The sequence below is a fragment of the Microchirus variegatus genome, assembly GCF_963457635.1.
Source record: "Microchirus variegatus genome assembly, chromosome: 6".
In the NCBI taxonomy this organism is placed as follows: domain Eukaryota; kingdom Metazoa; phylum Chordata; class Actinopteri; order Pleuronectiformes; family Soleidae; genus Microchirus; species Microchirus variegatus.
This window is the reverse complement of record NC_139807.1, coordinates 12572070-12598867: the sequence shown is the minus strand read 5'-3', so window position 1 is coordinate 12598867 and position 26798 is coordinate 12572070. Positions and strand designations below refer to the sequence as shown.

Sequence of the window (26798 nt, the reverse complement as noted above, 5' to 3'; positions counted from 1 at the left end):
TTTCGAAAAACATATATTTTGAACAGGCCCCCTAGGAATTCTTGCTACGGGCCCTTACAGACTCTAGAATCGCCTCTGACTGCACCTTATAAGACATTTGAGACAGTCTGTATAATAATATAAACTAAGATAGTAGTGACAGTCAGCAACATAGTTTATGTGCGTCTCGAACAACCAATTGTTTCAACTAAAGTCTGAGGGTCTTGTCACCATCCAGTTATGATGCCCGCCCAGCGTCAGCGATGCTTTCGCTTCCGTCCAATTGTTGTTAAGTCTTTTATGATTGCCACACTGGCTAAGAAATCCCATTGGTTTCTATGTGGTTTCCAGGAAGTGAACGCCACAGCTCTAACCACCTCCCACATGTGAGCCCCGCCGATAGCACCACGCGCAGCGTGTGGAGGATAGAGACACCGGTTGGGAAGGCAACGTCATTCCTTGGACAACCGATTCGACATAGCGCAGCAGACCGAAAGCGGAGCGGCGTTGTCCGAGGCAGGTACCGTACCAGCCTCTTCAATAACGACGTGTGAAAAGCTGGCGGTTGGTTGTCGTATGTTTCCTGGAGAAAGCGGGCAAAGTGGGTCGTATTAGATAAGAACGAGGTGGACGCTAGGGCCTGGCAGACTGTAGGCCCCGTATTTCTCCGCGCACTGTACTGAAAGAGTGAGGCCGGGAAAGGCACTTCCCTCCCGGTCAGCGCTGCTGCCAGTATTGGTCAGGTGCCTTAACGGACACCGTGCCCCAACTTGGAGAGGTACCGGGCGCAGCAAGTTAGGACGCGTATTCCATCTGTCTGAGACTGTGAATATGTGTTATTCTAATTCTTGAACTGTCTACTGTGTGTGTTTTACTCCTCTTTTTGTGTCTTTTCAGGTGCTGAAGCTTTTACAGCAGAAAGATGGCGGACGACCCCAGCGCGGCGGACAGGAACGTGGAGATATGGAAAATCAAGAAGCTTATCAAAAGTTTGGAGGCTGCCCGTGGGTAAGGAATCGAATAAAGCTGTGTGTGGATTCAGCGGTCGGTTTGGCTCTGGATGATAGTGTGAATGAGGACCAGCGCAACAGCTGGAGACCGGAGAATTGGGGCCGAATCTGGGAGTGGTTAGCTTAACTTAGCTTGCTAATTGCTAAACGCTAACTGCTGCCACATGTAGCCTGTTTGGAGACTGGAAACGTTGTGTTAATAATGAAGAAGGTGTCAATTTGGTGCGTCTGTGGGTGTGTGACATCGGTGTCAATGTTGTGTGCGTTGTCCCATTCAAATGTTTTAATGTTGGTTAGTGTTAGCTGCATTGCTAACGGTACCCGCTAATAGACGTCATCTCTGTAAAGCGGCCTCCATCGGTGTCGTGAAAGCATGTTGGCATGGAAAATAGGCCGGCTAGCTTGTAGTTGCATTGCACATGCTACATACTTATTTCAACATTTCAACAATGTCTGGTCGTTTTACACATGAACATTGTATGAATAATCGTCTCAATATTATCGATAAGCTACGAGTTTGTACCTAATGGTTCATTAACATTTGGTAGTATCGAAATGGTCACTTGTTAAGAAACCAAGATCAGTTGTTGGCTAATGGGACTCTGGTCTTGCTGAGTTAACGAGGACGATATGTGTAGCGTGGGCGCTGCTACATTGGCTTGTATCTTGCTCTGCGACAGCTTGTCGTCTTGTAATGCGCAGAAATTGCTGTCCTCTGCTCCACCGCCCGCTATTTCACACATTGATGACCGTTTGCCCTATATTCACCCAGCTGCTGCCACCTCCGCCTGTGCCTGCGTGCTTGTTGTCATTTCGGGCGCATGGGAATGCTTTGTTTTCTCAAAGGTAGTGAATGGAGGGCATCAGTGTGAAGGTGAGCAACTGAAACGCAGCAGTCCTTGGTTTCAAGGGCAGATATTGTTTACTATGAACCTACCCTTTGCTCTGGTTGTCCCTCCACTGTTCACAACTTGCCATGGTAATATCTTGTTTAAGGAAGTTGTGTGTTTATAAAAATCAGTGAATAGAAGTGGTGACGTTACCTTGAAGGTTATAAAATAGTTGGATAGAAGTTGAGTATAGGTAGGTCAGACATTGTTTCAGATTGATCCTAATTGTTATTGTGGTGTGTATGTTAACATTGACACACCATTTCTCTTTCTCTCTCTTCTAGTAATGGCACCAGTATGATCTCACTAATCATCCCTCCTAAGGACCAGATATCCAGAGTGGCCAAAATGTTGGCTGATGAGTTTGGCACTGCCTCCAACATCAAGAGCAGAGTCAACAGGCTCTCTGTACTCGGGGCCATCACCTCTGTACAACAAAGACTAAAACTCTACAATAAGGGTATGTGTCACAAGGAAACCCCATATTAGAACTTTTGACTTTTCTGTAGAGCTCATTGTTGCAGAGTCAGTGCATCCACCATATCATACACTATAATAGAAAAGCTTCAAACATACAAAATTAAATGCATGAGCGATAGAAGTCGATGATGCTGTACACGGCATCCCTACATCCCTTCTACAGCCCTGTAGAAATTGCACAGTGTGTGTGTACAAAGCTTTATTTTTTAATCCTTTGGCTTTTCGTCTCTTTTTTATTAAAATTATGAATATTTTTCTTTTGCCAGTGCCACCCAATGGTTTGGTTGTGTACTGTGGCACCATTGTGACAGAGGAGGGCAAGGAAAAGAAAGTCAATATCGACTTTGAGCCTTTTAAGCCAATCAACACATCCCTGTACCTCTGTGACAACAAGTTCCACACTGAGGTGAGAGTTGCCGTTTGCTCTTTGTCTGCTTATAATATAATTGTTTTGTTTGTATATTGTCAGGGTGAAACATTGTCTTTTAGAATCTTGCATATTTCTGTCACATTGTCACGTATAGTCACATTTTATGTGTTTTTTTTCTCACTCTCCTAACACAGGCGTTGACAGCCTTGCTCTCTGACGACAGTAAGTTTGGCTTTATTGTGATCGACGGTAGCGGGGCACTGTTCGGCACACTGCAGGGCAACACCAGGGAGGTGTTGCACAAATTCACTGTGGACCTACCCAAGAAGCACGGTACTGTACATTAGGAAAATGTATAAATGGCAAAATGGCTTTTGATTTTTGCCCTTAGAGAAGCATTCTAAAAAGTGTATTTTACTGTTATCCATCTTTCAGGCAGAGGAGGGCAGTCTGCTCTGCGTTTTGCTCGTCTGAGAATGGAGAAGAGACACAACTATGTGAGAAAAGTGGCCGAGACAGCTGTCCAGCTCTTTGTGTCCAACGACAAAGTCAATGTGGCAGGAATGGTCTTGGCTGGGTCAGCTGACTTCAAGACGGAGCTCAGCCAGTCAGACATGTTTGACCCAGTAAGTCTGTGTTCTGACAAAGACAAATACCAATATTAAGTTCAATATCTTGTGTACATCATGTCTTTCACATTCTTTTCTGCATTTTTTTTCTACAGAGGTTACAAGCCAAGGTTCTGAAGCTGGTGGACATCTCCTATGGAGGAGAGAATGGTTTCAACCAAGCTATTGAACTCTCAGCGGAGGTTCTCTCTAATGTCAAATTTATCCAGGAGAAGAAGCTCATAGGTGAGTTGTGACACATCACATACAGATGTTGCCAGCGAGAGCTAATGGAAAAGCCTGTTTGTGGTTGAAGTTTTCCTAATTGCTGTACCTCTCTTTAGGGCGGTACTTTGATGAGATCAGTCAGGACACGGGGAAGTACTGTTTTGGTGTGGAGGACACACTCAAAGCCTTGGAAATGGGAGCAGTAGAGATCCTCATAGTCTATGAGAACTTAGACACCATGCGATATATTCTACGTGTCCATGGGGCAGAGAGCAATGGAGCAGAGAACGGTATGCAAACCACCACATAATGTAGGTCATTACTGATAGGTACAAGTGACGCAGTGCTGTAATATTTCTGTTCCACCTTGTCTTTTCAGATGAGAAGACTTTGTACTTGACGCCAGAGCAGGAGAAAGACAAGTCTCACTTCACAGACAAAGAGGTAGGCCCTATAAAAATGACCAGGGTCCCTGGGATTTAAATAAGATCGATTGGGTCATCCCATGTGTTTCTGTCTCTGATATTTTTTTTAGACGGGGCAAGAACATGAGCTGATTGAGAGCATGCCACTGCTCGAATGGTTTGCCAACAACTACAAGAAATTTGGAGCCACGCTGGAGATAGTCACAGACAAGAGCCAGGAAGGGTCCCAGTTCGTCAAGGGCTTTGGAGGCATCGGGGGTGAGCGTGCACTTGTTTGCTACAAGGGTTACTGAGCATTTGTTAATCATCATAATGGAGAATGTGTTTTTTGTTTTCCTTATTAAGTTTGGTCTGTGCCTTGGAAAGGTGAGGATACAAGGAGGCTGACCTGAATGTTACATTATGACTGCTTTCACCTGTCTAGTCTTTTCTTATGTACGAAACAAAAAAGTTCTAATTTTCAATCACACAAGGTTTGTCCCAGTGGGGCCTTATGCTAAGTAAATTTAAAATCCACAACAGATATAGTAGCGATTCTATCATATTCCCCTATATAAACGCAAGAAATTGCTATTACTACTGAGCCAAACTTGCATACATAAAAACACATAAAACAAAGCTCAGCCACTTTCAGATACAAGCACATCATGGTCAAATGTTTCAAAACAAAGGACAGTGACAGGCAGCACCACCACCACCAGTGCTGAACAGCAACAGGCAGAGTGACCAGGTGAACTGCATCAGTACTATGTCCCTACAAGATAATTCTTATTTTATTTTAATTTTATTTTATTTACATATTTTATTTTATTTACATCTGTATATCTAGCTCTTGTTTCCTCATGCTGTATTTCTTCTTACTTTGCACAGAGCATCTGGAAGAAAAACAATTTCCCCCGGGGATTAATAAAGTATTCTGATTCTGATGAATAAACATAAAATAGACAGAGTGGTCCATGACTGACACAAGGTAGATAAACACACAGCAGTTATACATGCTTACAGACATGGTGATCTACAGCACAGATGTATTCATATATAGACAAACGGCAGGCATGCACTAAATTAGAAAACGCATACAAGAAATACTTGTATGTCTCGCAGGAAACCATATTCCAGGAGCTCTACTTAATTTAAATTAAAACTGAGATGAGTAACAACGATTACATTAGCCCAGGCGTTAAGTTTACAAGTACGTCCCTTTCTGTTAATAATCATTGACTTGACTCCTTGAACGGGAGGATTTAGCCTATACATGGAGGTTAATGACTATGATCAGTTCCACTTAAAATATGCCATTTCAGACCACTCTGAACAAGTTGTTGGTACCACCTAACCTTAGCTACAGCAGTGTAAACTTGGACTTTTGGCCAATTGCTAAAGCAATTTGTATCTGTATGTATGCAACTTGTGTTTTCTGATTACAAAAGAGGACACTGGCTGCTCTGTTCTGTCCCCTCTTGTTTTGAAAGAACACATTAATAATTTTGCTGTGCTGTACTTGTCCATGTATGTTGCCCTCCCTTTTCAGGAAAGGCTAGTAAAGTGAATTCATTCATGTTCATTTAAAGCTCTTATACGGTCTTCCTTACCAAATGTCCTTTAGAGTGTGTTCTTCTTGTATGCTACTCTGTCATATTTCTATTCTACACTACTACAGTGAATTACACCCCCCCCCCCCAAAAAAAAATCACATTTGCTGTACAAAGAAAACCAGTTGAACAACCAAGCAATCACTTTGTCTTTAAAAGTAAATGCTATTTTGTGGGTTTTATGATTCTGTAAGTAGTTCTTAAAAAGGAATCTATTTATTGTTTTATTGAAATTATTTATGAAATACTCCCTCCACATGGTGAGATGAGAATTGGAGCAAGACCCGACGGGTCCCACTGGGCTGGTTTAGGACAGGTACCGAAATGATTACTGGATCTGGAGCTTACTGGATGTAAGCTGAAATGGGTCTTTCCGGCTCCCCCAAAAAGACATGTCAGATTCTGACAAAAATTATGGGATGTCTGTCGGGTGCAGACAGAAAAATGCAGCCTGGGCCACACTCTAATGAGGAACAGTTTATCCTAACACATTTTTCCTTTTAATGCTACCACTATCTAGCTAAAGGTGTCATAAGCTCGCTGGCCAGCATTTTTCCCTCTGTTAATCTATCATCTTTGTGTTTCACAGGTATCTTACGGTACAGGGTGGATTTCCAGGGCATGGAGTATCAAGGAGAGGACGATGAGTTCTTTGATTTGGATGACTACTAGGTAGTCGGGGACTGACATTGGGAGAAAAAAAAGCAAAGGAATGAATGAAGAAATAAGGAAAGAAAAATGCCACCTCTCTTGCAGCAAGTGAGAGGTGCATCCGTGTTGACCATATATATGACAGACACACCTTCCAACTTACCTGTTGCATACACAAACTTGCACATACATTTCATCTGTACACATGACAAAAATCATACAGGCTGAAGAGGAGTGAGATTTTCTTTCATCCAGAGAGGGAAGAAAACCCTTCCTGAATAAATCCCTGCCTTAGAGTGCTGGTTCCTTCCCCTAGTTGGATTGGACTCGACTCATTTTTGTTCTTCTTTTCCTCCTACCCTCCATTTTGAATGAACACAACAGCAAGTTCCCAGCTTCCTCGCCCCTAACCCAGTCTGAAGATGAACTTTGGGCTCACTCCTCAAATATAGAAAATATATTTTCCTTTCTTGCCTCATAATTCCCCCCATCCTTTCTCCCTCTTCTATGCTTTCTCTCTTTTTTTGCATTTCATTTTTTTACTGGTAACTGCTGCTGTTGTATTTTATGAGAGTGGGGGATTTTTTTTACCTGGGATTCTGTAGAGAAAGGGGGACAAAGTATTAAATTTGAACTGCTGAAAACCATGTCTACCTCCTCATCTGCTGTGGTCTCATCCCTGTGCTTGTCCTTTTGTTCCTGAAAAGGAGGAATTCTTTGTCTGTTGTCCTTACAAAAAAGGAATATGTTCTGATAGTCCTGTGTCAGTGATACGTATACATGACTGCTTTAAGGGATTAATGAGGCTCTATCCTCATGACAATACTCAACTTTCAATTACAGGATGCAGTGATAATAGGACTTTGGTACAGATACTGTCCTACTTGATGTGTTCATGTATAATTGCAATCACAAGTGTTTAAGCCAATCAACAGATTTCAATTGATTACTTTTTGTAAATTTATGTTTATTAATAATAATCACTTCAAAATCAATATTAATGCTTTCTTGTGGTTATAGTTTAAATGTAATATTTCTAGGTAATCTTGAACCAGATTTTGAATTGCTTTCATCTGGAAATGGCTCAAAGATGAGAATAAATTACATAATACGCAAAGCATCTGTAGAGTGAAGTACAAATTCAAATATTATTCTGAGACGTGAGCAATTTGACAGCCATTTAACTGTTGGATATGTAAGCATGAGATTTCATACTTCAGTCCATTCCCAGTGGGAAGTTCTGGCTTTTACTTTAAGTTGAACAGGTAACTTTTTCCTCTTGCATCAAATCATCCGCCTTGTGATACAGTTGTATTTATTTCAACCATGCATGCTCCTGTGTGGATTTACTAAAATGTGCAGCTGTAAGGAAATGTACAAACACCCACACCTGTTCTTTAAAATAGTGTTTCACCGTACACCACAGAACAATTGGAAAAACTCAACTTTATATACGTGTATTTGTTCCCCATTTACCCTTACAATGTAGCTGGATTAATCGAATTAATAACATCACGCTGCATCGCCGACCAAAGCTATGCGGATGATTGATTTTGCCTTATGTATTCCTCTTCAGGATAGCAACAGCATCTTCATCCATTTGCCCTTTTGTTTGGGGGAGTCACCGGGGAAGCCTTGGTAGCACGGTGAGCCAATCATTAAATGGCTAAGCAGCGAAACTACCCTCCTTTTGACAAAATTCGCCCAATCAGCGCGTCGTTCTCATAGCATGGGCGTCCCCATCCCCCCACCCACCCTTTGACACTGCCCTACCGAAGCTGTGTGGTTGAGCGAAGTGAATGACGTCTCTGCATTTGCGGGCCGCCGACGCAGGGCTGGGTTTCCATTTTCAGAGCTAGTTTCGGGGGGATCGTCAATATGGAGCCGGAGATGGAGGACAAAACGTTGGAACTGATGGTAAGAATCGTTTCGACGTGACACCCCGAACAACCGAAGGTCTCGGGATTCGTCTTAAGCGTGAAGGAAGCAGCGAGGCTCGATTCGACGGCAGGGACGGGCTGAGGAGGCTTGTTGGGAGAGGTGGAGGAGAAAGGAGGGGGAACCAGAAATCAGAGGGAGGGCCTGAAATTGTCGATACATTTTGTCAAGAACGCTCCGCGTACAAGTTGTTTAGCTAAGCAAGACCAAGGTGATACATCCGACAAATGTAAAGCATGATATTCGTAGCACAGGTTACATTGGTATATGGCGGGGAAATGTAAAGGTTTATGTACAGCCGTTGGTCGAAGACAGCCAAGGGCTCTCGGTATAGCGTTCACTGCGGTGACGCTGCGCCACTTTGACTGGGCCCTGTCTGATACTTAGCCATCCAGCTAACGCTGGTTAGAAGGCGACGAACTACGTAAATTTACGGGTATGTTACATTCTCGAGTTAATGTGAGGACAGTTTACGTAGTGACATGTATGTAACAGGCAGTATGTTTCCACAACTAAATGGGATGTAGTTATAATCGAAGCATTGTGCTGCTTCTCTGTTTATATTTTTCAAGTGCGTAGAAGGAAGTGTATTGCCTTTTCATTCTCACAAGCGAGGTAGCATTTAGCTGTGTAGCTAGCATGTTGAAATGCTAGGTGTGTTGGCAGGCATTTATATTCCAAAACAGGGGATGATACGAGCGATTGTGGTTACAGGAAACGTTTGTTGTTATTGGCAAGGCGTGTTTGGCCATATGAAGTGAGCTTGGGTCAGCAAGTCACAGGTTCAACGTGAAATGAGTAGATATCTTGATGAGCTAATCAGCTAGGCTAACGTTAGCCTTCTAAAAGCTAACATACATTATTAAGAGATTAGGCTAACGTTAGCCTTCTTAGAACGCTAACATGCATAACTACGAGATTAAAGTGGTCACAAAGAAGACGCCAGTTAATACGTAGCACCGTGTTTTTTCTACGTAGATTGGGGATATCAAAGACAACAACGTGATCACTCCACCTAAGAAGTACCGAACATCCTTCCGTTTCTTTGACACATCGATAGTATTGTCATGCGGACTTATGACGCCAACATACGAGTGGAAAATACTATCCTGAGCTGTTTAATACGTGATATAAACGAGACGTATCGCAGGAAGCATCGAGGTGCCATAGTTAACTCAACAGTTCGTCCAGTGCCTTATTAGTACAGACGTTTATACACTTCAAGATGAATTCAGTATTTGTATGAGCTATGGACACATTAGTCATTGCGACTTCCAGTAGAATACACCTATCTACCGTATACCTAAGTTTTGAGGAGTTGTTTTGGGGACATCTAGAAGATGCACAGGTTGTTACATTTTCAGTTGAGTTTTATTTTGTACTTTATATTGAAATGATTAAATAAGCACTTTAATGGCCACACAATTGAAAACAATGACGCAATGACAGAGCATTTGTGTCCACATAGTATGTAAAGAGTACATGCTGAGTTCTCCACATTGTCTTTTTCAATGCTGCACCACATCTTTGTTTTTAGTTCTCCAAAGAATGATTATATGCAGGTTTTGATGTCCTTAATCTTACACACTTACTAAAACGTTATTTATTTGTCTGGGCTGTGTCTGTATATTTTAATTTATTTTTTGTCCCAGTGTTATTCATTAACCACTCATGAGAGAGGGGATGGCAGAACAGTGGGTTGGATGGCTGTCAAAACAAAAAGTGGCTGTAATTGACAATTGATCCCATTGCCCCTCCCTCTCCTCTACCTATCCCCACTCAGTTCATGTCTAATAACGCTTCTGTGTGTATGTTTATCAGTCTGTATATTGTGTGTGAAGGGGTGTGTGTTCCTGCGCTCACTGTGCTAATGTGTGTGTAGCTCTAATACTGGTTTTTCCCCTTACTATCCCCCACCTCCTCCCTTCTATTTCTCTCCTCACCTTTGATAATAACACAATCATCTCCTCTCAATTTCAAACCGAACCCTTTTATTTACATGCACATAATTTTTTTGGATTCTTGCATCTTCCTACACTTGTTTTCTTCATCAACTCCTCACCACTTTCATTCATCTGTCCATTCATTGCTCCACTCATTCACACATCTCCTTTGCTTTCCTTCTCCCAATGCCCTTCATAAACACCTCTCCTCTTTTCTTTACTTCCCATCTCTGGTCTTTTGCTCTTCCCTTTCTCGTCCTCCCTCGCCCTGCCCACTTCGTTCTCCTCCTCCTCCCTTCCCCCTTCCTCTCTCTCTTTCACACAGTGCTCTGTGCCTCGCTCTCTCTGGCTGGGCTGCTCCTCGGTGGCTGAGAGTTTGTGTGCACTCAGGTGCCTGCAGAGCATCCCCTCCACCCGGGCTCACAACCAGGTTCTGCCTCTCTCCTCTTAATTCTGCTTCTCTTCCTCCTCTCCCTTCCCTTCCCCCTTACCATCTCCTCACCCTTTACTTTTCTTCATCCATGCCTCACAATTCCTCATACCACCTTGGTGCAGATAGCATCTACCCATTGCTCCTCACCTTCCCACCTCCTCACCTTATGTTGTCCTTTCTTCCCTGTTGGAAGCACATCGCTGTTAGGCACTTCTCTGGTGCTTCCCCTAACTTGCTCTGCTTGATTCTGACTTTTAGCTATACAAAATTAAATTGGCTTCATTACAATCGTGATGAATTACACTTCTTTCAAATTAATTATGCCACAGAACACTAACAAATCAAAGAGAGCGTGTGCCCTGTGAAAAAAGGGCCCTTCTGCAAACACAAATTCGAATAGCAAATAACTTCATTAGTACTTGTGAGAGGATGAAGGATGCAGGGGGAACCAGAAAATAACCCTACATTGAGGAGTAACATTTTCTCCCCTTTTACCTGGAGGAGTGAGGGCCGAGGTGGGGGGGTCTTCCTTCCAGCTCTGAGAGGCTTCATGCTTGCTTGCCTGCTTGCCTGGTCAAAACTGGTCTGTTTTTTCTCCTTCCCTATCTTCTGCTCTGCATGATCAACACCACCAGCAAGCTGGCTTCTTGTATTGTCTGCTTTCATCTTGGTACCCAATCATTTTTTTGTTTTGTGTGGATGTTTTAGTGGCAACCACTACTGTGTTCTTCTAGCTGGAACCTGGGACATCTGCTACTCTGCTCTAAAGAACATTGAGTTATTTGTTTCAAGTACAAAAAGGATATCAATATAATAGTCATGTTTTGTTTAATAGGCTCTACGTATAGCGCACCAATAACTGATCTTGAGGCTCTGGAGAAACATCAAATAAGTTTGACTATATATAGCCAGGCAACCCTCTATTCAAGGTTCTTCACCAATGTAGCCATTTTAAAGATCTAGCCATCACACAGACCTGCAGTAGCATTTTCCATTGCCAAAATACATGCTTTGTGTGTCCTTTTCCCCAAGTAGTTGTTGCATATAACTGGAATTGCATAATTAGGAATTAATTTGCAAATTACAAGTTTCGGGATGGACATCTTTGAGCTGCTGATATCCAATATGGCGGTATGTCGGGGGTGCTTGGGTTGAGAACCAATATGTTATATTTACATTTATTTCCCTGCCTAGATCAATTACTGTCTTGTGAAACTTGTGAAATAAGCGTCATGTTTTTAATGCTCGTACTCTATTTTCTTTACCCTGCAAAATAAACACAAAAAGTCAATAGGCATATTGGTGGATCTAGGTGTTTGCTGATTATCAAATTTTAAAGGCAGTGTCCGCTAATACCGATATGTTCGATATGTTGCGGATAATATTGTGCATCCCTAATACAGTACTCCCCTTCAGGTGTGCTTTCTCATGTACGTGTAGTTAAAACTGACAAGGTTATGTTTTGAGATGTTTGCAATGTGTGCATTTAAGAGCCTTCATAATTCAGGTACATGCCAGTTTGATGAGACTAGGTTGGTTGCTGTTAGCATCCTCACATTAATAGCACATCTCATAAATGTTTAAATATTTTGTCATTGTGCTAGTTTTTCCCTCTACCGTCAACCGTCATTTATAGATTGCTGAGCTCAGGCCACTTGTTATTTGTCAATATGGGCTATAAAAGTGAAATGTGATTGATTCATCTTCAATGATAGCTGAAATCTGTTGACAGCAAGGACCTTTGAAGATGCCCAATTTCCATCAGCGGTTTTTATTTGAAACCATAAATGTAACAAAACAATGTTGCTGCCCTATCAACTGACTTTCAAAAAGGTTTGCATGATATAACTATCTGAGTCATACAATATATTCCACTGATGATAACGGTATTATTATTATTATGAACTGGACAAATGTTTTTTTTTTCGGTCTATGGTCAGAAACTCAAGTCAGATAATGGTAAGGCCATTATCTGACTTGAGTTTCATTACAGTCATGTCTGAGCTTCTGCCAGTGACATAACCAAGATCCAGTTTAATTTCCTGTCCAGACTGCATAGCCCACATCAAACAAGCAAGGAGATTTTTTTGTTGTTGTTGCAGTGCTCAGTTTTTTTTCACTCCATATGTTAATGCACGAGTGTTTGTGCGTTCACGCCTCAGAAGTCATAATAGCTACCCTTCCTTGGCTGTCTTTGTGGCACTCATGTGTCCGGCGCTATCTACACTCCTGCCCTGGCTCTCACAGTGCCTTTAACACAGACTCAATGCGACTGAAATACTAAGACGCACCATTTCTTTGTTTTGTCCTTTTTCTCCAGAACACATCAGGGATGGAGTCACAGAACCTTGTGGACGATTTGTCGCCAAAGAAGACCACTGTTCTCAAGGTGTGTGTGTATACAAGCATCTGGGGTTGGTGTTGGTGGGTAGATGAAGTGTTGGTGCACAGCTTGTTGAAGGAGTGAGGTTTGTTAAGAATTAATAACCCCAAATATGTTGACATGATCCACATAGGAACATCCTCATGTTCAGGTTGATTATTTAACGTTTAAAAGTTGCATAGGCCTCACAAATAAAAAGTTATATTTTAATGGTGTTAAATTTAAAATGTTTGGTGGGGGTTATAATATCCAGATAGCATGTTTTATCCTGGTTCCTTCATGCCTTTGTTCAAGTATACAGCTATATATCTTCCCCCCCGCCCCCTCTTGTTCCCACACACACCCTTGCCACTGCAGGCTCCTAGTGGTTTAACAAGAATTAATTCTGCCTGTAGCTATGAAATTTAATCCATTCTGCAACAATATATGACCCCTCTTGATCCTTTACGTAGACTGTTAAAGGGCCCAGTAGAAATCACATTATGTTTCAGTCTAGTGCTGGGCGGTATGCTGGTTTGTACCGAAAACCGGTATTTTTTTATTTATGATTTTTCATATACTGCAAGATCAGTATATGAAAAACTGAACATAGCACAGCAAAACCGTTTGAGGGGGACCCTTTTCAGGCTCAGCTGAAGAAGTAACTGTGGTAGCAATTGCTGGAATGATCTTTTCTTAGTAGAAAAGACCTCTCGGAGTAGATTTTGGTGTTGTTTGGAAGTAGGGCTGTTTCCTTTTTCCAAAATTCAAGTTTGAACAAATGTACAATGACCAGTAATTTGTTTGACAAGCGGTCAAAAACAGTTTATTCAAAGAGGAGTCCAAACAATACCTACTTCACATCGGTTGTACATTGTTGTTGTTGATATGGTGGCGCACAGAGGGTGAGGTGACATAAGGGGGTATGACTATTATCTGATAGTGATCAAATCTTGTTGTTGCCCCCCGGAGACTCATGTTGATGCTAGTTGTAAATATATGTGGTGAAGCGCAATCCGATGATCACATCACACACATTTTAATGCCAGGTGTAAAGGGGCCACATATATTTTTGAGCCAGCTTACAGAGAGTTTTGGTAAATTTGTCCATCGCGCGTCTCCACCACCTTGGTTTCAATCTACATAGGGTGGAGTCTCCCTCAATACCAGGCTTATCTCGAAGATGCTGTCGATGCTGTCATATGATATATGATATGGTAGGAAACCTTACATCTAGCCTTTGTTAAGGAGTGGTTAAAATAAGTAAAAATAATCAGCAGGGTTTGCTGCGGTTTTTGAATTTGAAAAAAAAAAAATCAAACTCATCAATAGACATGGGTCTTTGAAAGTGCTAGAGAGAAACTGAGTTAATATTTAGATAAATGTCTCCCACTACTGATGTGCCCTTGTTTGTTATGACTTCACCTACTTTCTCATGTGTCCTGCATTGCTTTATGTATGTAGACTAGGCCTACGCAGAACAGAAACCTTGAGTTGTAATTACAAGCAGTGTTGTGGGCACTGCACAGTGTCTCTCTCCGCCGTTGACGAGAGAACAATGAGAAAGTAACGTTAAGCAAGAGAATGCGAATGACGTGATGCCTGAGAAATGCAATATCTGGCACACCAAAGAAATTGACAAATACTGCACGATTTTCAAACAAACACTCTCACCATCATCAGAAGTGTAATCAGAAATGGAAGAACTGTCGTCAAATATTCTGTTCTTGTGATTAATTCAATTGTTTAGCAATAACTGCATTGAATCAGCATATTTCAAGTATCGGGTAACACTTTGTAACAAGTACATACTATTAAGCATTAGTAAATATTGAATACATCATTTATAATGCATGAATAGTCATTAGTATGTAGTTTATAAACACAGTTATAAATGTTTAACTCATCCCATCAGCTGAGGAACAGTGTCCAAATGCTGCTGTACTCAAGCAGCCAATCAGTATCCCCCTCAACAATGAATGATGAATTCAATGTTTATTAATGCTTAACTAATGTAAATAGTGTGTTCTTATTATAAAGTGTCACCAAGTATGATTATGACACCACAATCCAGTGTTTCCTCTGTTTGTAGAAATCACATGTTGAGCATGGTGTTATACCATGAGAATAGAAGTGCTGCCAAATGAATAACTTGCTGTGTAGAGCTGCAACTAACGATTTTTATCAAAATCGTTTAATATGTTGATTATTTTCTCGATTAATCGAGTGGTCCATAAAAAAAAATGTTGAGCGGTGTGTCAATCCTGGAAATGATGATGTTCTTAAATGTCTTGTTTTTGTCCACAAACCAATATGATTCAGTTTTAATAATTTCTTTGTTATGTGAAGCAAACAAACCAGAACATTTGTTACATTTAAGGAGGTGAAACAATCAGACATCTAATGAAAAAGCTTCAAACTGAAACTTTGTATGTCTAATAAATATATGCATGTGGCTCGTGCTGCAACCAATGATTGTTTTCATAATAGATTAATCTGTTTATTATTTTCTTGATTTAATTGAGCAATCTTTTGGTTCATAAAATTTAAATTTAAAGGTTGATCGGTGTTACCCTAACATGGAAATTATGATGTTTTCAAATGTCAAAAGTTGACGATTAATGTAGTAATCAATTAATGGAGAAATAATTTCAATGTCTACATGTGCCTTTGATCTTCACAGCTTAGTAATGGTCCTGTTGTGGGCTCCCGCAAGCGTCCATCAGAGGGAAACTATGAGAAGGAGAAGGAACATTGCATCGCACTGTTTGACCAGTGGTCAGAGGCTGACCAGGTGGAGTTTGTTGAGCGCCTGATCTCCCGTATGTGCCACTATCAGCATGGCCACATCAACTCCTACCTCAAACCCATGCTGCAGAGGGACTTTATCACTGCGCTGCCAGGTACAAATACTGATGTGAATGCAACAATTACTGTAAACAACTCGTGCTCACTTATTTTATTTATACACATCTAAAAGTAATGGAAGTTGATTATTTGTGGGGGGTTTTAATGGGGCCCTCATATAATGCACAAACAACAAAAAAATAAACCCAGTTGTCTTAATTAAAAACCCCAATAAATTCAGGGTTCATTTTGGGGGAAGAAAATGTGGAAAATGGATCAGATAAAATTGTATTTGTTTTTAGACAAGCATTAACTCTGCTCCCTCCCTCCCTTTAGCTCAAGGCTTGGATCACATAGCAGAGAACATCCTGTCTTTCCTGGATGCACGTTCGCTGTGCTCGGCAGAGCTGGTGTGTAAGGAATGGCAGAGAGTGATCTCTGAGGGTATGCTTTGGAAGAAGCTCATCGAACGCATGGTCCGCACCGACCCGCTCTGGAAAGGCCTGTCTGAGAGACACCAGTGGTAAGGCTTTAACAGAGGGAAGGGGGCGTGGATAAAAATGATTTTGTTGATTTAAAGACTTACATACATGGAAATCCCAGTGGACACAAAGCATTCAACACATATTCTTCATCTTTCCTCAGGGAGAAATACCTATTCAAGAACCGCACAGCAGAAGTCCCACCCAACTCCTACTATCACTCACTTTATCCCAAGATCATCCAAGACATAGAGGTAAGTTTTGTGCCATAGTTCTTTTCTGTACTGATTGAAGTGGCACATCAGCACTCTGATTTCAGATTTGAAGTATAAGCAGCATTCACATTCACTTTGCTTTTTTCATAAACAAACTTGACATAAGTATTAGGCTCACAAGACATTCATTAGTGTTTTAAATATGTAGCCAATATATCCAGATATATGTTGCTTTTTAAGTCTGAACAAGCTTCAGACACAGAAAATGTAAGTTATTGTCTTGGTGTTACAGTCTAATCAGTCACTGCCACATTTCACATCCTTTACTGAGCTTTTGTTAATACCATGTTCAAATATATTCAGAATACAGTGCTGCTGTCTTGTCTTTGGACGTCTCCTGTTTTTGTCTCTCTAACCGTTTCTCTCTCTTTCCTCCAGACTATTGAGGCCAATTGGCGATGTGGCAGACACAACTTGCAGAGGATTCAGTGTCGCTCAGAAAACAGCAAAGGGGTTTACTGTCTCCAGTACGACGATGACAAGATCATCAGTGGCCTTAGGGATAATTCCATCAAGGTATGTGAAAATTCTGATGGCACTGCCTCTTTTAACGTGATGTCTGCCACCACCAGCCTTAAGCTCAGAGTCTCAGTCACACAGAGCTAGGGCTGTCAAAATTGCTCCAAAATGACATTTGAATATTCGCTCTAAAATAAAACAAAGCTTTGAACCATTCGAATATCTATGTTTGCATGCATTATGTCATTAACAGGTGGACAGACTAATACAAGGAAACATAACTACTTTACATAACATAACTATTTTTATTTCATGCCCCAAAACACCGTAGACCTCTTACCTGCCCGTTGTTCAAACAAAATAAGGTGCACAAATCTGAGAAATATGACAAAGAACTTATACCCTGAGTCCACGTGAAGATGCCCGTGCCAATCTCTTTTTATTCACTATATTCCCACTGGAGCGGTGACCTGTGCACCCACTATAATCATATATTATATTCAATATAGGGCTGTCAAAATTAACGCGTTCACGCAGGATGATTAATTTGTGGAATTAACGCGTACATTTTTTTAACGCATTAATGCACTTTCTCACTTTCATTGCGCTATGGGTAGACGTGCAGTTTATGAACAGACAAGGCGGCGGGCAACTGCTTGGGTCCCCGAGCGGATTGACACCGGTAAAGTGGATCAACAACTTGGGTTGGTATAAGGGTTCCTCGCGACATTATTTTGAAATTACTTCGCGCGAACATGGAGGACTTTGACAGCGGAGAGATTTCTGAAGGCAGTGATTTTGAGGAGTTTCGTCTTCGATGACGTCATCGCTGATAACTTCGAAAACGCGCTGAACAAATCGACCGGGATTTATGGTTAAGACATAATTATGTTTGAAGACGACGAGGTTGGAGATAATGACGATAAATACCACCGTCATCGACGGAGTGTTTACAACCGCGCACAAGGGGTGACAGTGGGTTTACCTGCAGATGCCACAGCGCTCTAAGCATCATCACCGTCACATGTGAAGCAGACTGTTACAGTCATTACATGCTGTTCTTGTTCTTCACAGTCCATCAGGACTAAATCAAGGCACTGACACAATTTGATATGACTTTATTTTCTTACTGTTTTTTAATTGAAAATAGTTATTCACTCTAATTGTACATTTTTGTATCTAAATAAACTAAATTTCACAGGAAAGCCACAGGTGTAAGCTCTCAAATACTATTTGAATTGTGTTCCTATATCTGCTACAGAGGCTGAGAAATCAGTCATTTAGTAGCCATTGAAGCTCAGGTTTTAGAGACATTTTTTCCAGGTGCTTCAGGCCTTAATGGGTTAAAAGGTGCTGAGGAATTTCCTGCTGTGGGTTTAGTAACCCCAAGAAAACTTCTATACTTAATATTTTATTTATAATGTGAGTTATTTCCAGTGCAATGTATAATTTTTTTAAGTTATTTACAGTATTTAGTTTTTTCTATATATTTATATTGTCCTATAATGTGGGTTCTTTACAATGTAATGTTTAATTTTTACCAAGTTTGTATAGGTTTTTTATAAGTTATTTATAGTATATTATTGTTCTTTACATTTATATTTTCACATACTTTATTTATCTCTCCGTTCCTACAACAATATAAAGAGAAAATTAGAATTTTTCTGGCATACTGTATTTACGAATGGTAATTAATTGTGATTAATCGTGATTAATCCACAGCTACCCTGTGATTAATCTGATTAAAAATGTTGATCTTTTGACAGCTCTAATTCAATATTTAAAGAATTCAAATTTAGAGTATTCGTTGACGCCCCTACACAGAGCTGATATCTTTGAATATTAGAGTTTGAACAACATTTTAATTTGTCCAAAGTTGTAAGACCTGAAGGAAACTGTGATATCAATTTCCTGCTGCTGAGATGGTGAATAAAAAGAAGAAAAAAATCTACAAACTGACCTGGAGAAGTAATTAACATTGATCCATTTGTGCATTTAAGCACCAGTAGAGGAGAGAGCCAAAAACATTGGCTGGGCGAAACACAAGTGTTCTCCGTGTGTGGTTGTTTTCTTCCAACCTGGGTTTGTGTATTTATGAATTGAATTTTTCTTCTGGCTCAGGGGGGGGGCTTTTCATCTTATTGTCTTTATCGCTGAGCTAAACCAGCAGACACTGAGACATAACACAAGTGAATTATAGCTTTACAGGGCTCAGCTCTAGACCACTGTGTGTTCCACTTATCTGTCTGGGAACATAGAAGATGATGATGAAGAGGAAGGGAGGAGAAGAGCGGATTTGTCTTATTGTTCTGTAGGAGGCTGATGCTCACCCAGGGAAGAGCTGAATGGCTGTTTTGCGTGCACACAAAGCTCAGCACAGCATTGGGGAAATGGGGCATGAACACTGCTGTAAGAATAGGCCATTCTTAGCATGACCCAGATCCACAACCTTTTCAAGCCCTCTTATTTTTCCTGCATGCTCTTCTGTAAATACCACCCTCTGTTTCACTCATCCTCCCTTCTTCTCGTCCTCATACTCCTGTCTTTACTCCCCACAGATCTGGGATAAGCAGAGTCTGGAGTGTCTGAAGATACTGACCGGTCACACAGGCTCAGTGTTGTGTCTGCAGTATGACGAGAGGGTTATCGTCACCGGGTCGTCTGACTCAACCGTCAGGTATGACACTTGTCTTGCAACATGAACATGCTGTGTTTAGAAGTCGGACCCAAAGAATAAATCATGGACATTAATAGATACTACATTTGATTTGAGGTCTTGACTACTAAGCTAAAACTGTATTCTTTTCAGTTTGTAAGTCATAACACAGTTCTCTCGGAATTGAAGCATAGGCGAGATATTTTCCATGCACAAAATGTTATTTTTAAATGTCAAGCTTTGGCATTTTAAGAACAAACCTCAGGCAGTGTTTAAGTGAGAATCAGTTCAGAGGAAGGAAGAATTATATCAAATCATACCTATCAATATTAAAGCAACAATTAATTATTTTCCCTTTAAAATAAGCCTTGTCTTATTTATGTGAAAATACATTGAAAAGAAAACAACTTACAATTTCTTACAACAGAGCAAACGGGCAACTTAAGAAATATGCATGGCGGAATCAATTGTGATTTGTTAATATCTTGAAAAAGTCACACTACAGGAAGTCATTTGATAGTTTTACTTAAATCACACAACCGATTTAAGATTTAATGTTTGTTAAATACAATCACTTGACCTGAAGGTTCTTTTCTGTTGGTGGGGCTGAACAATTACTTATTTTTAAATCAAAATTTCCATCTGAAACAATGCATTTAGCGAACCACAAAGCCGGCAATTTAATGATTACTTATTGTTGTGTTATCTATACAGGAACGTAAATGTAACTTTGGCATATTTTGACAGTTATTATCCCTTTATTCCGAATACAGTAGTTTTTATTTTGATAGCGTTGTCTGGTAAAGCCCAGTCACATTTCAAATAACCCAGTGAATATCAAATTGAAACTTGATGTGAAAACTTACATTGCAATATCTGCAAAGAGCGCAAAGTACAAAGCACCACTCTGTCATCGCGCGTAAGGAGAGATGACGTGAGTTTCCTTAGGAACAAAAACAGCAGCTGTTAAATGTTTCAAAACGTATTAATGCAAAATTATGTCATGCTACAAACCAGTCAAGTGCATTTGAATATGTATGGGGAAAAAAATTAACTCCCAACATCACTCGATTACGAATATACCATACTATAGTATAGTGCATATTTGATATAATATATCTTCTTAAACTTTTTGTTCAAAATATATAACAGTCATTTCCACACATTCTGTACATCTCATCTGTTTTTCTCAAAATCTCCCGTCCCATTTATTAGTGACCATCCCATCTAGAGTTGCTCCTCAGTCAATAAAATATACTATATAAAAAGTTTATTATTTCATCCCGAGTTGGATTTACTGTCATTGCCGGAGATAGTGGGATAAATTTTCCTGCACACATTTAAAGACTTGGCTTGTGTGTGTCTGTTGACACCTGCTTGGCTACTGCACACAGAAGCTCAACATTAATTCTCTCATTACTTCACACTTCAGTCGTACTTGCTGGGCAGTATCCAAGGAAAATGTGACTTCACTTCCTTAGCGACTACTTGACATGCACTTTGTTTGTAGGTTTAGTCGTCAGCCTTTTCCACTGTATTCTACGTTTGACTCTCAAGTGTCCAGCAGATTGCTTCAGTAACGTGTTTTTCACAGCTTCGCCCGCACGTTTGTGAATTCTGCTCCCTCTCCATTGTAAAACTAATAAACATAATTCTTTCTCATGTGTCTCCATTGTTTTTTTTTCCTTCTCTCCTAGTACATGTCTTTTCCACCCTCCTATCTTCTTTTATTTCATTTTAACCATTCTTCCTGCTGTCCCATTTCATTTCTTTTTTCCCACACACTCCTTTCCTGTCATTTTCCTCTCTTCGTCAATTGTTCCTCTCTTCTCAAACCCCTGTATCTCCTCATCTCTGCAGGGTGTGGGAGGTCATGACAGGCGAGGTACTTAATACACTCATCCACCACAATGAGGCAGTTCTTCACCTGCGCTTCGCTAACGGCTTGATGGTCACCTGCTCCAAGGACCGCTCGATTGCGGTGTGGGACATGGCCTCGCCCACTGACATCAGCCTTCGTCGCGTCTTGGTGGGACATCGGGCTGCTGTCAACGTGGTCGACTTTGATGACAAATACATCGTCTCTGCCTCTGGGGACCGCACCATCAAGGTAACAAGTGCTGAGAACTAGTATTTTAAGAGAAATAAGTTGATATAATTTTTCTGTTCCACAGACTGGACCTTGTGTGTTTTCTTAAATTTCCCCATCTATGTTTCTACAACCTTACATGAACTTGGCTCAGAGACTGTGTGATTAAAAGGAAGTTGATGGTTAGATCACATTGGCTTTTGCATTAGGTTTTTAGGAACAATATGATAGTTTAAATAATGTAAACATCTCAGGATTTCAATTTCATCAATAATAATAATAAAAACATGGTGTAAAAGTACATACATAAAGATTCCATTGTTCGACTAATATACCATGTGCTTTTATATAATGTCACAAGATTATCCTACTTTCATTAATATAAAAAGCTTAATTTTACTCTTTGGAGTTGGTTGGAATGCAGCTCGAATCTCTAATCACCCAGAGGCAGGAATATATTTGTTTTTGTGCTTTTGCAAGGGGTCAGATTGGGGCAGTGTGTGTCCTTCTGCAGTCAGAGGTTACCGAAACAACAGATGTAGCCTAATGCTAACATGTTTTTGTTTTTTTCTGTTTCATTGTTTTTGGGTAGTAATCACATGCATATGATTCAATTGTTTGAGGATGGGTGATATTATATTGGTCTTGTAGCACTCATTCAATTGTGTGACGCAGTAGATCTCTCAGGCAAGAGAGCTTAATAGTTTGGTTACATTGGAAAATGGAGACAATTTGATATGATAACATCAGTTATTTAGTAATAATTGGATGTCTGCCACATGGACTAAGCTGTCTGATTTGTCCCCGTCCTGAAGGTATGGAGCACCAGCACCTGTGAGTTTGTTCGCACTCTAAATGGTCATAAGCGGGGTATCGCCTGTCTACAATACAGAGATCGACTGGTGGTTAGCGGCTCCTCCGACAACACAATCCGGTAAGCGTGTGCGACCACAGCTTGAAGCATAATTTTCAACCATCAAGTGTCAGAGCCTTTAATGTTAGCCACCATTGCTTTTGTTTGTTTTAGCCTGCTATGACCATACAGTATAATCATTCATCAGTCACTTATTGGAACACATCCAGAAAATCCAGGAAACATGTATGCAGTTTTAAAATAAAGAATTTCTCAGAAATACAATAAAGCTGGTGGAGCCCCTCAACTTTTTCATAGTACTGTATGTATAATGCTTATGTATGCGTATGTTATGCTTGGTTGTGTCTTGATGAGGCCCCTGAGCTGAATCATGATTATTCAGTGTAGTTTGTGTAGCTGTGAAGTGTCTTTGTTTAGAGGATTGTAGGGTTTGTCTGTTGCTGTTTAGTTTACAAAGACTTTTCTCTCCTCAGGTTATGGGACATAGAATGCGGGGCATGTTTGCGAGTCCTGGAAGGTCACGAGGAGTTGGTGCGTTGCATTCGTTTCGACAACAAGAGGATTGTCAGTGGTGCCTACGACGGGTGAGCGTTGTGAACTCTCGTTCAGTTTCGTTCACAGAGGACTCGCCTCCATTCTGACATTCTGTCTCATCTCGTGTTTTGTTTTCCACAGTAAGATCAAGGTGTGGGACCTGCAGGCAGCCCTTGACCCACGAGCTCCTGCCAGCACATTATGTCTGCGGACTCTAGTGGTGAGTACTGCAGATTCAATGTGTTGCTACATGGCTAACTGATGGTGCTAATGTGCATGTGTACTGTAAACCAGTTATAAATACTAAAAAAAACAACTTCTCACAAAACACAAAATGATTTTCACATTAGTTTCACCGATTTCATCTTTGATTTTGATATCACACCATGCAAGTTTTATGTAATAATTGCTAAACCAACTTTAAATCCAAAGCTTCTTTCATAAGAAAATGAGGGGGGAAGTCCACCATTTCCCAAAGTCTTAAAATGTGGTTGTTGTGTTGGATGAAGGTTGTGGTCTTGTAAAAACAGAACTCAACAGTGAAAACTGGCTGCCAAACAGAACTGTATTCACCAGCTCACCAACAGCGACTCGTTTTGTTTTTATTTTTTTACACTGCATTTCCAGCCTCAGCATTAACATCAGTGTGTCAAGACTCCTGTGTTCTGTCTGTAATATTTTAAACATAATTCCCTTATTTGGTGTGTGTGTGTTTTCAGGAGCACTCGGGCCGCGTGTTCCGTCTTCAGTTTGATGAGTTTCAGATCATCAGCAGTTCTCATGACGACACCATTCTGATCTGGGACTTCCTGAACGTCTCAACCAATGGGCAGTCAGAGGGGCGATCTCCCTCCCGCACTTACACCTATATTTCTAGATAGCAGGTACAAAGACACACAAACCTCCACACTTACTACAGATTTTACTCCACAGTAGTTGTGTAATCCTGGACATCCTTTTTCCTCAGGTGGCGTCGTCCACCGGACCCTTCCTTGGAGGAGCCCAGGGCTGACTGGCTGATGGGTGCATCCATCATGGAAAGGAGCCGATCTCTTCTCTTTCCTCCTCGTCATCTCTCTGTCCACCTCCAACCTTGCCCCCCCGGCCGCCTCACCCTCACCGCCCAATCTGACAGACTCTTCAAGCTTGTGCCCATTTGCCTGCCAGTACCGTGACATGTACACACAGACACGCCACATATACACAACACAGGTCAACACTTTTGAGGATGCCCAACTACAGAAGCAATGCAACTCTCCCGAGAAGAAGTTCACCTTTTACTATTAATTTATGTTTTCTTAAAGTACACTAATGACAGTATTAACATAGATCTATAAGTCACAAGCTCCCTTTTGTCCCTTTGATAGAAACTACCAGCAGCTTCTGCTCCGCAGTTTCTATCCCCAGCCAAAACAGGTTCCCACAGATCTGAAATTGCTTATGGGTACATATTTATGAACATATATGACACACACACACACACACATACACACACAGTTACAGTGGCGCAGTTGGACAGAGGGTGACTGGAGCTGTGATGTGGGAGACAGAGACTCTTTACTCAGCTCTAGAAACGGAGGGAATGACTGGAGAGTGAAACGAGGGAAAAGTGTGTCAGGGACGAATCCCCTGCCTCCCTCTCACTCCCTCGCACCCTTCCCTGTCTCTTTCAGACCCTTCCCCCTCCCTTCCCCCCCATTTGCTCCCTCCGCTCTAACCCCAGAGATGCACACTTGCTTGGAATATGGGGATGCACACACTCAACAATGAGTGTGTTTGTGTATGTGGACTTGTGAAACGGCAGAACAGAGCAGAAGCAGCAAACAGACTGACATGCATGTGAGGTTGCCTTGGATACAGCATCCCGGCACACCTCTGCTTTTTTTTTTTTTCTCTAACTCTTACTTTCTTACTGTTTTTTATTACTGTTATTTTCTAATTTTATTTGAGTATTTTGGTTCTTAGTACCAACATCAAACTAAGTGTAGTCCTCTTTCTCCCATCCCCCCCAACCCCCCTCGTTCTCTCTCTCTTTCTCTCACTGTCTTTTTCCTGTGTTTCTTCTAACTTTGACCCTTGTTCATCATCTGTCCCTTTCACTCCATCTCTCTCTCCCTCCATCATCTACGTGCTTGCTTTGGATATGAGAGAAGCTGGAATTCAAGAGCTCAAATTTAGCTGTAAACGGAGTTGTCTTGTCAAAAATTGTGTTGTATATTAAAAATGATTTTTTAAAGAAGAAAAATGACCCTATTGTGAATAAAGTACTTGACAGTGGTGGAGTGTTGAGCCAACTGAAACATGGATGAGTGTCTAATTGTCTGTCTGTTCTCGTCTGTGTGTGTGAATGGGTGGATGTGTCTGAAGCTGCCTCTTTGACATGATGGCCTCGGTCAGTTCTTCAGACAACTGAGATGGTCATTGGTGAGAAGTGATTTATGCTCAATCAAGATCAAGTTACTTGCTTTCTCTGGCACTTTTTTTCCTGCTTTTCTGTTTTTCAAAATTAAGCAGCTCATTTTGGCAAGACTGTTAGATGTGATTAAAATCTCTGTGTGCGGGAAAAAGGAAGTGAAGAAGCCTCACGGACGGGAGGTGAAATATCTTCAAGAAGACTGAAGCAAGTCCAGTTGCTGTCAGCGAAGTGATGTTTTTGTTTTCTTGTGAGGAGTCTTGTTGGTGTGATGGAAGATTGTTTATTTCTTTATTATACAGTTTCTTTTAATTGTTTAAAACCTGATTCAGATTTTATAATATAGATTGTTTTTTTTATACATTTAAGATTGGATGTCAAATGCTTAACTTTATGCCTGGGCACATATGAAGTGTGACCACCAGATGGGAGTATAAACTCAGCTATTTTCTACACTGCAATCTGTTTATGAGACTTGGGCTCTTGTTGGTCGAAGTCTAAACAACCTGTTGGAGAAGATCACATTCTCAGTCTTGTAAACACCGTCATTATGAGGGGAAAATGTATGCATGACATTTTTAAAGTGGTACATGTGTAGCAACGTAATGGCAGGTTGTATATGAACTCTTGCCAGCCTGCTTGTTTGTTGGACGATGTATATTCTCTATGCGAGGAGAACGGGGGGGGGTTGGTTTTTCAACTTTCCTGGGTTTACTTCAGTATAGTAGAATGTTTCAAATTCTGAGAATAAGTTATGCGGGATGGATTTGCGCTTGGTGGAGCACCATTAATATATGATGTGTGTATGTGTTGGATATGGGTGTGTGTGCTTCCTCTGGGTCTGTGGGATTTTGGCCCATAATTCCTGCAGCTCTCAGGTCACAGCTCCGTTCTCACGCACATATTTGGCATTCCTTCCCTGACATGATTACCATACACCTTCCACTCTGGGTTTGGCTACGCGGGATATTTCCATCATTCCCGGGTGGAACTGCAGCAACGTTCCAGAAACGTTCCCCCCGCCGCTGCTGCCTTCACCACCACCCCCTACCCTGTCTTCTTTATCCCACATCCACACACACCTCAGTTCCCTCCCACCCCACTGTCCTCTATAAAATCTACTTTCCCACCCCCTGCGCAGATTCCTACTGCCCTGCAATGGGAATCCTCTTGTACAACCCTTTTTCCCCCTGAGTCAGCTGTTTGTGTCTGCCGGCATGATTGGGTCATTTGGCAGCGACATCTCGTAAGTGACCTCCT

General features: G+C 41.2%; 2 protein-coding genes across 5 annotated transcripts; both read left to right on the top strand.

The window, feature by feature from the left end:
* Positions 1–381: 381 nt before the first annotated feature.
* On the top strand, positions 382–6871 carry LOC310928209 (eukaryotic peptide chain release factor subunit 1). Of its 3 annotated transcripts, none has more exons than XM_083890709.1 (11): positions 382–499; positions 877–987; positions 2164–2339; positions 2626–2765; positions 2924–3062; positions 3165–3355; positions 3454–3583; positions 3682–3855; positions 3945–4009; positions 4101–4248; positions 6172–6871. In XM_083890709.1, the coding sequence occupies exons 2-11, from the start codon at positions 902–904 to the stop codon at positions 6252–6254; spliced, it is 1332 nt and encodes a 443-aa protein (XP_083746835.1). In that variant the 5' UTR covers positions 382–499; positions 877–901; the 3' UTR covers positions 6255–6871. The 3 variants fall into 3 exon arrangements, with proteins under 3 accessions (XP_083746835.1, XP_083746837.1, XP_083746836.1); XM_083890711.1 differs by having other exon boundaries at positions 388–495; XM_083890710.1 differs by having other exon boundaries at positions 409–757.
* Positions 6872–8017: 1146 nt separating this feature from the next.
* On the top strand, positions 8018–25369 carry fbxw11a (F-box and WD repeat domain containing 11a). 2 transcript variants are annotated; one of them, XM_083891734.1, is made up of 14 exons: positions 8018–8150; positions 10440–10544; positions 12868–12936; positions 15593–15812; positions 16093–16279; positions 16402–16492; positions 16892–17029; positions 19531–19649; positions 21489–21738; positions 22533–22651; positions 23065–23175; positions 23267–23345; positions 23845–24009; positions 24093–25369. In XM_083891734.1, exons 1-13 carry the CDS (start codon positions 8112–8114, stop codon positions 24004–24006), a joined length of 1689 nt encoding a protein of 562 aa, XP_083747860.1. In that variant the 5' UTR covers positions 8018–8111; the 3' UTR covers positions 24007–24009; positions 24093–25369. The 2 variants fall into 2 exon arrangements, with proteins under 2 accessions (XP_083747860.1, XP_083747861.1); XM_083891735.1 differs by lacking the exon at positions 10440–10544 and having other exon boundaries at positions 8024–8150.
* Positions 25370–26798: the final 1429 nt, after the last annotated feature.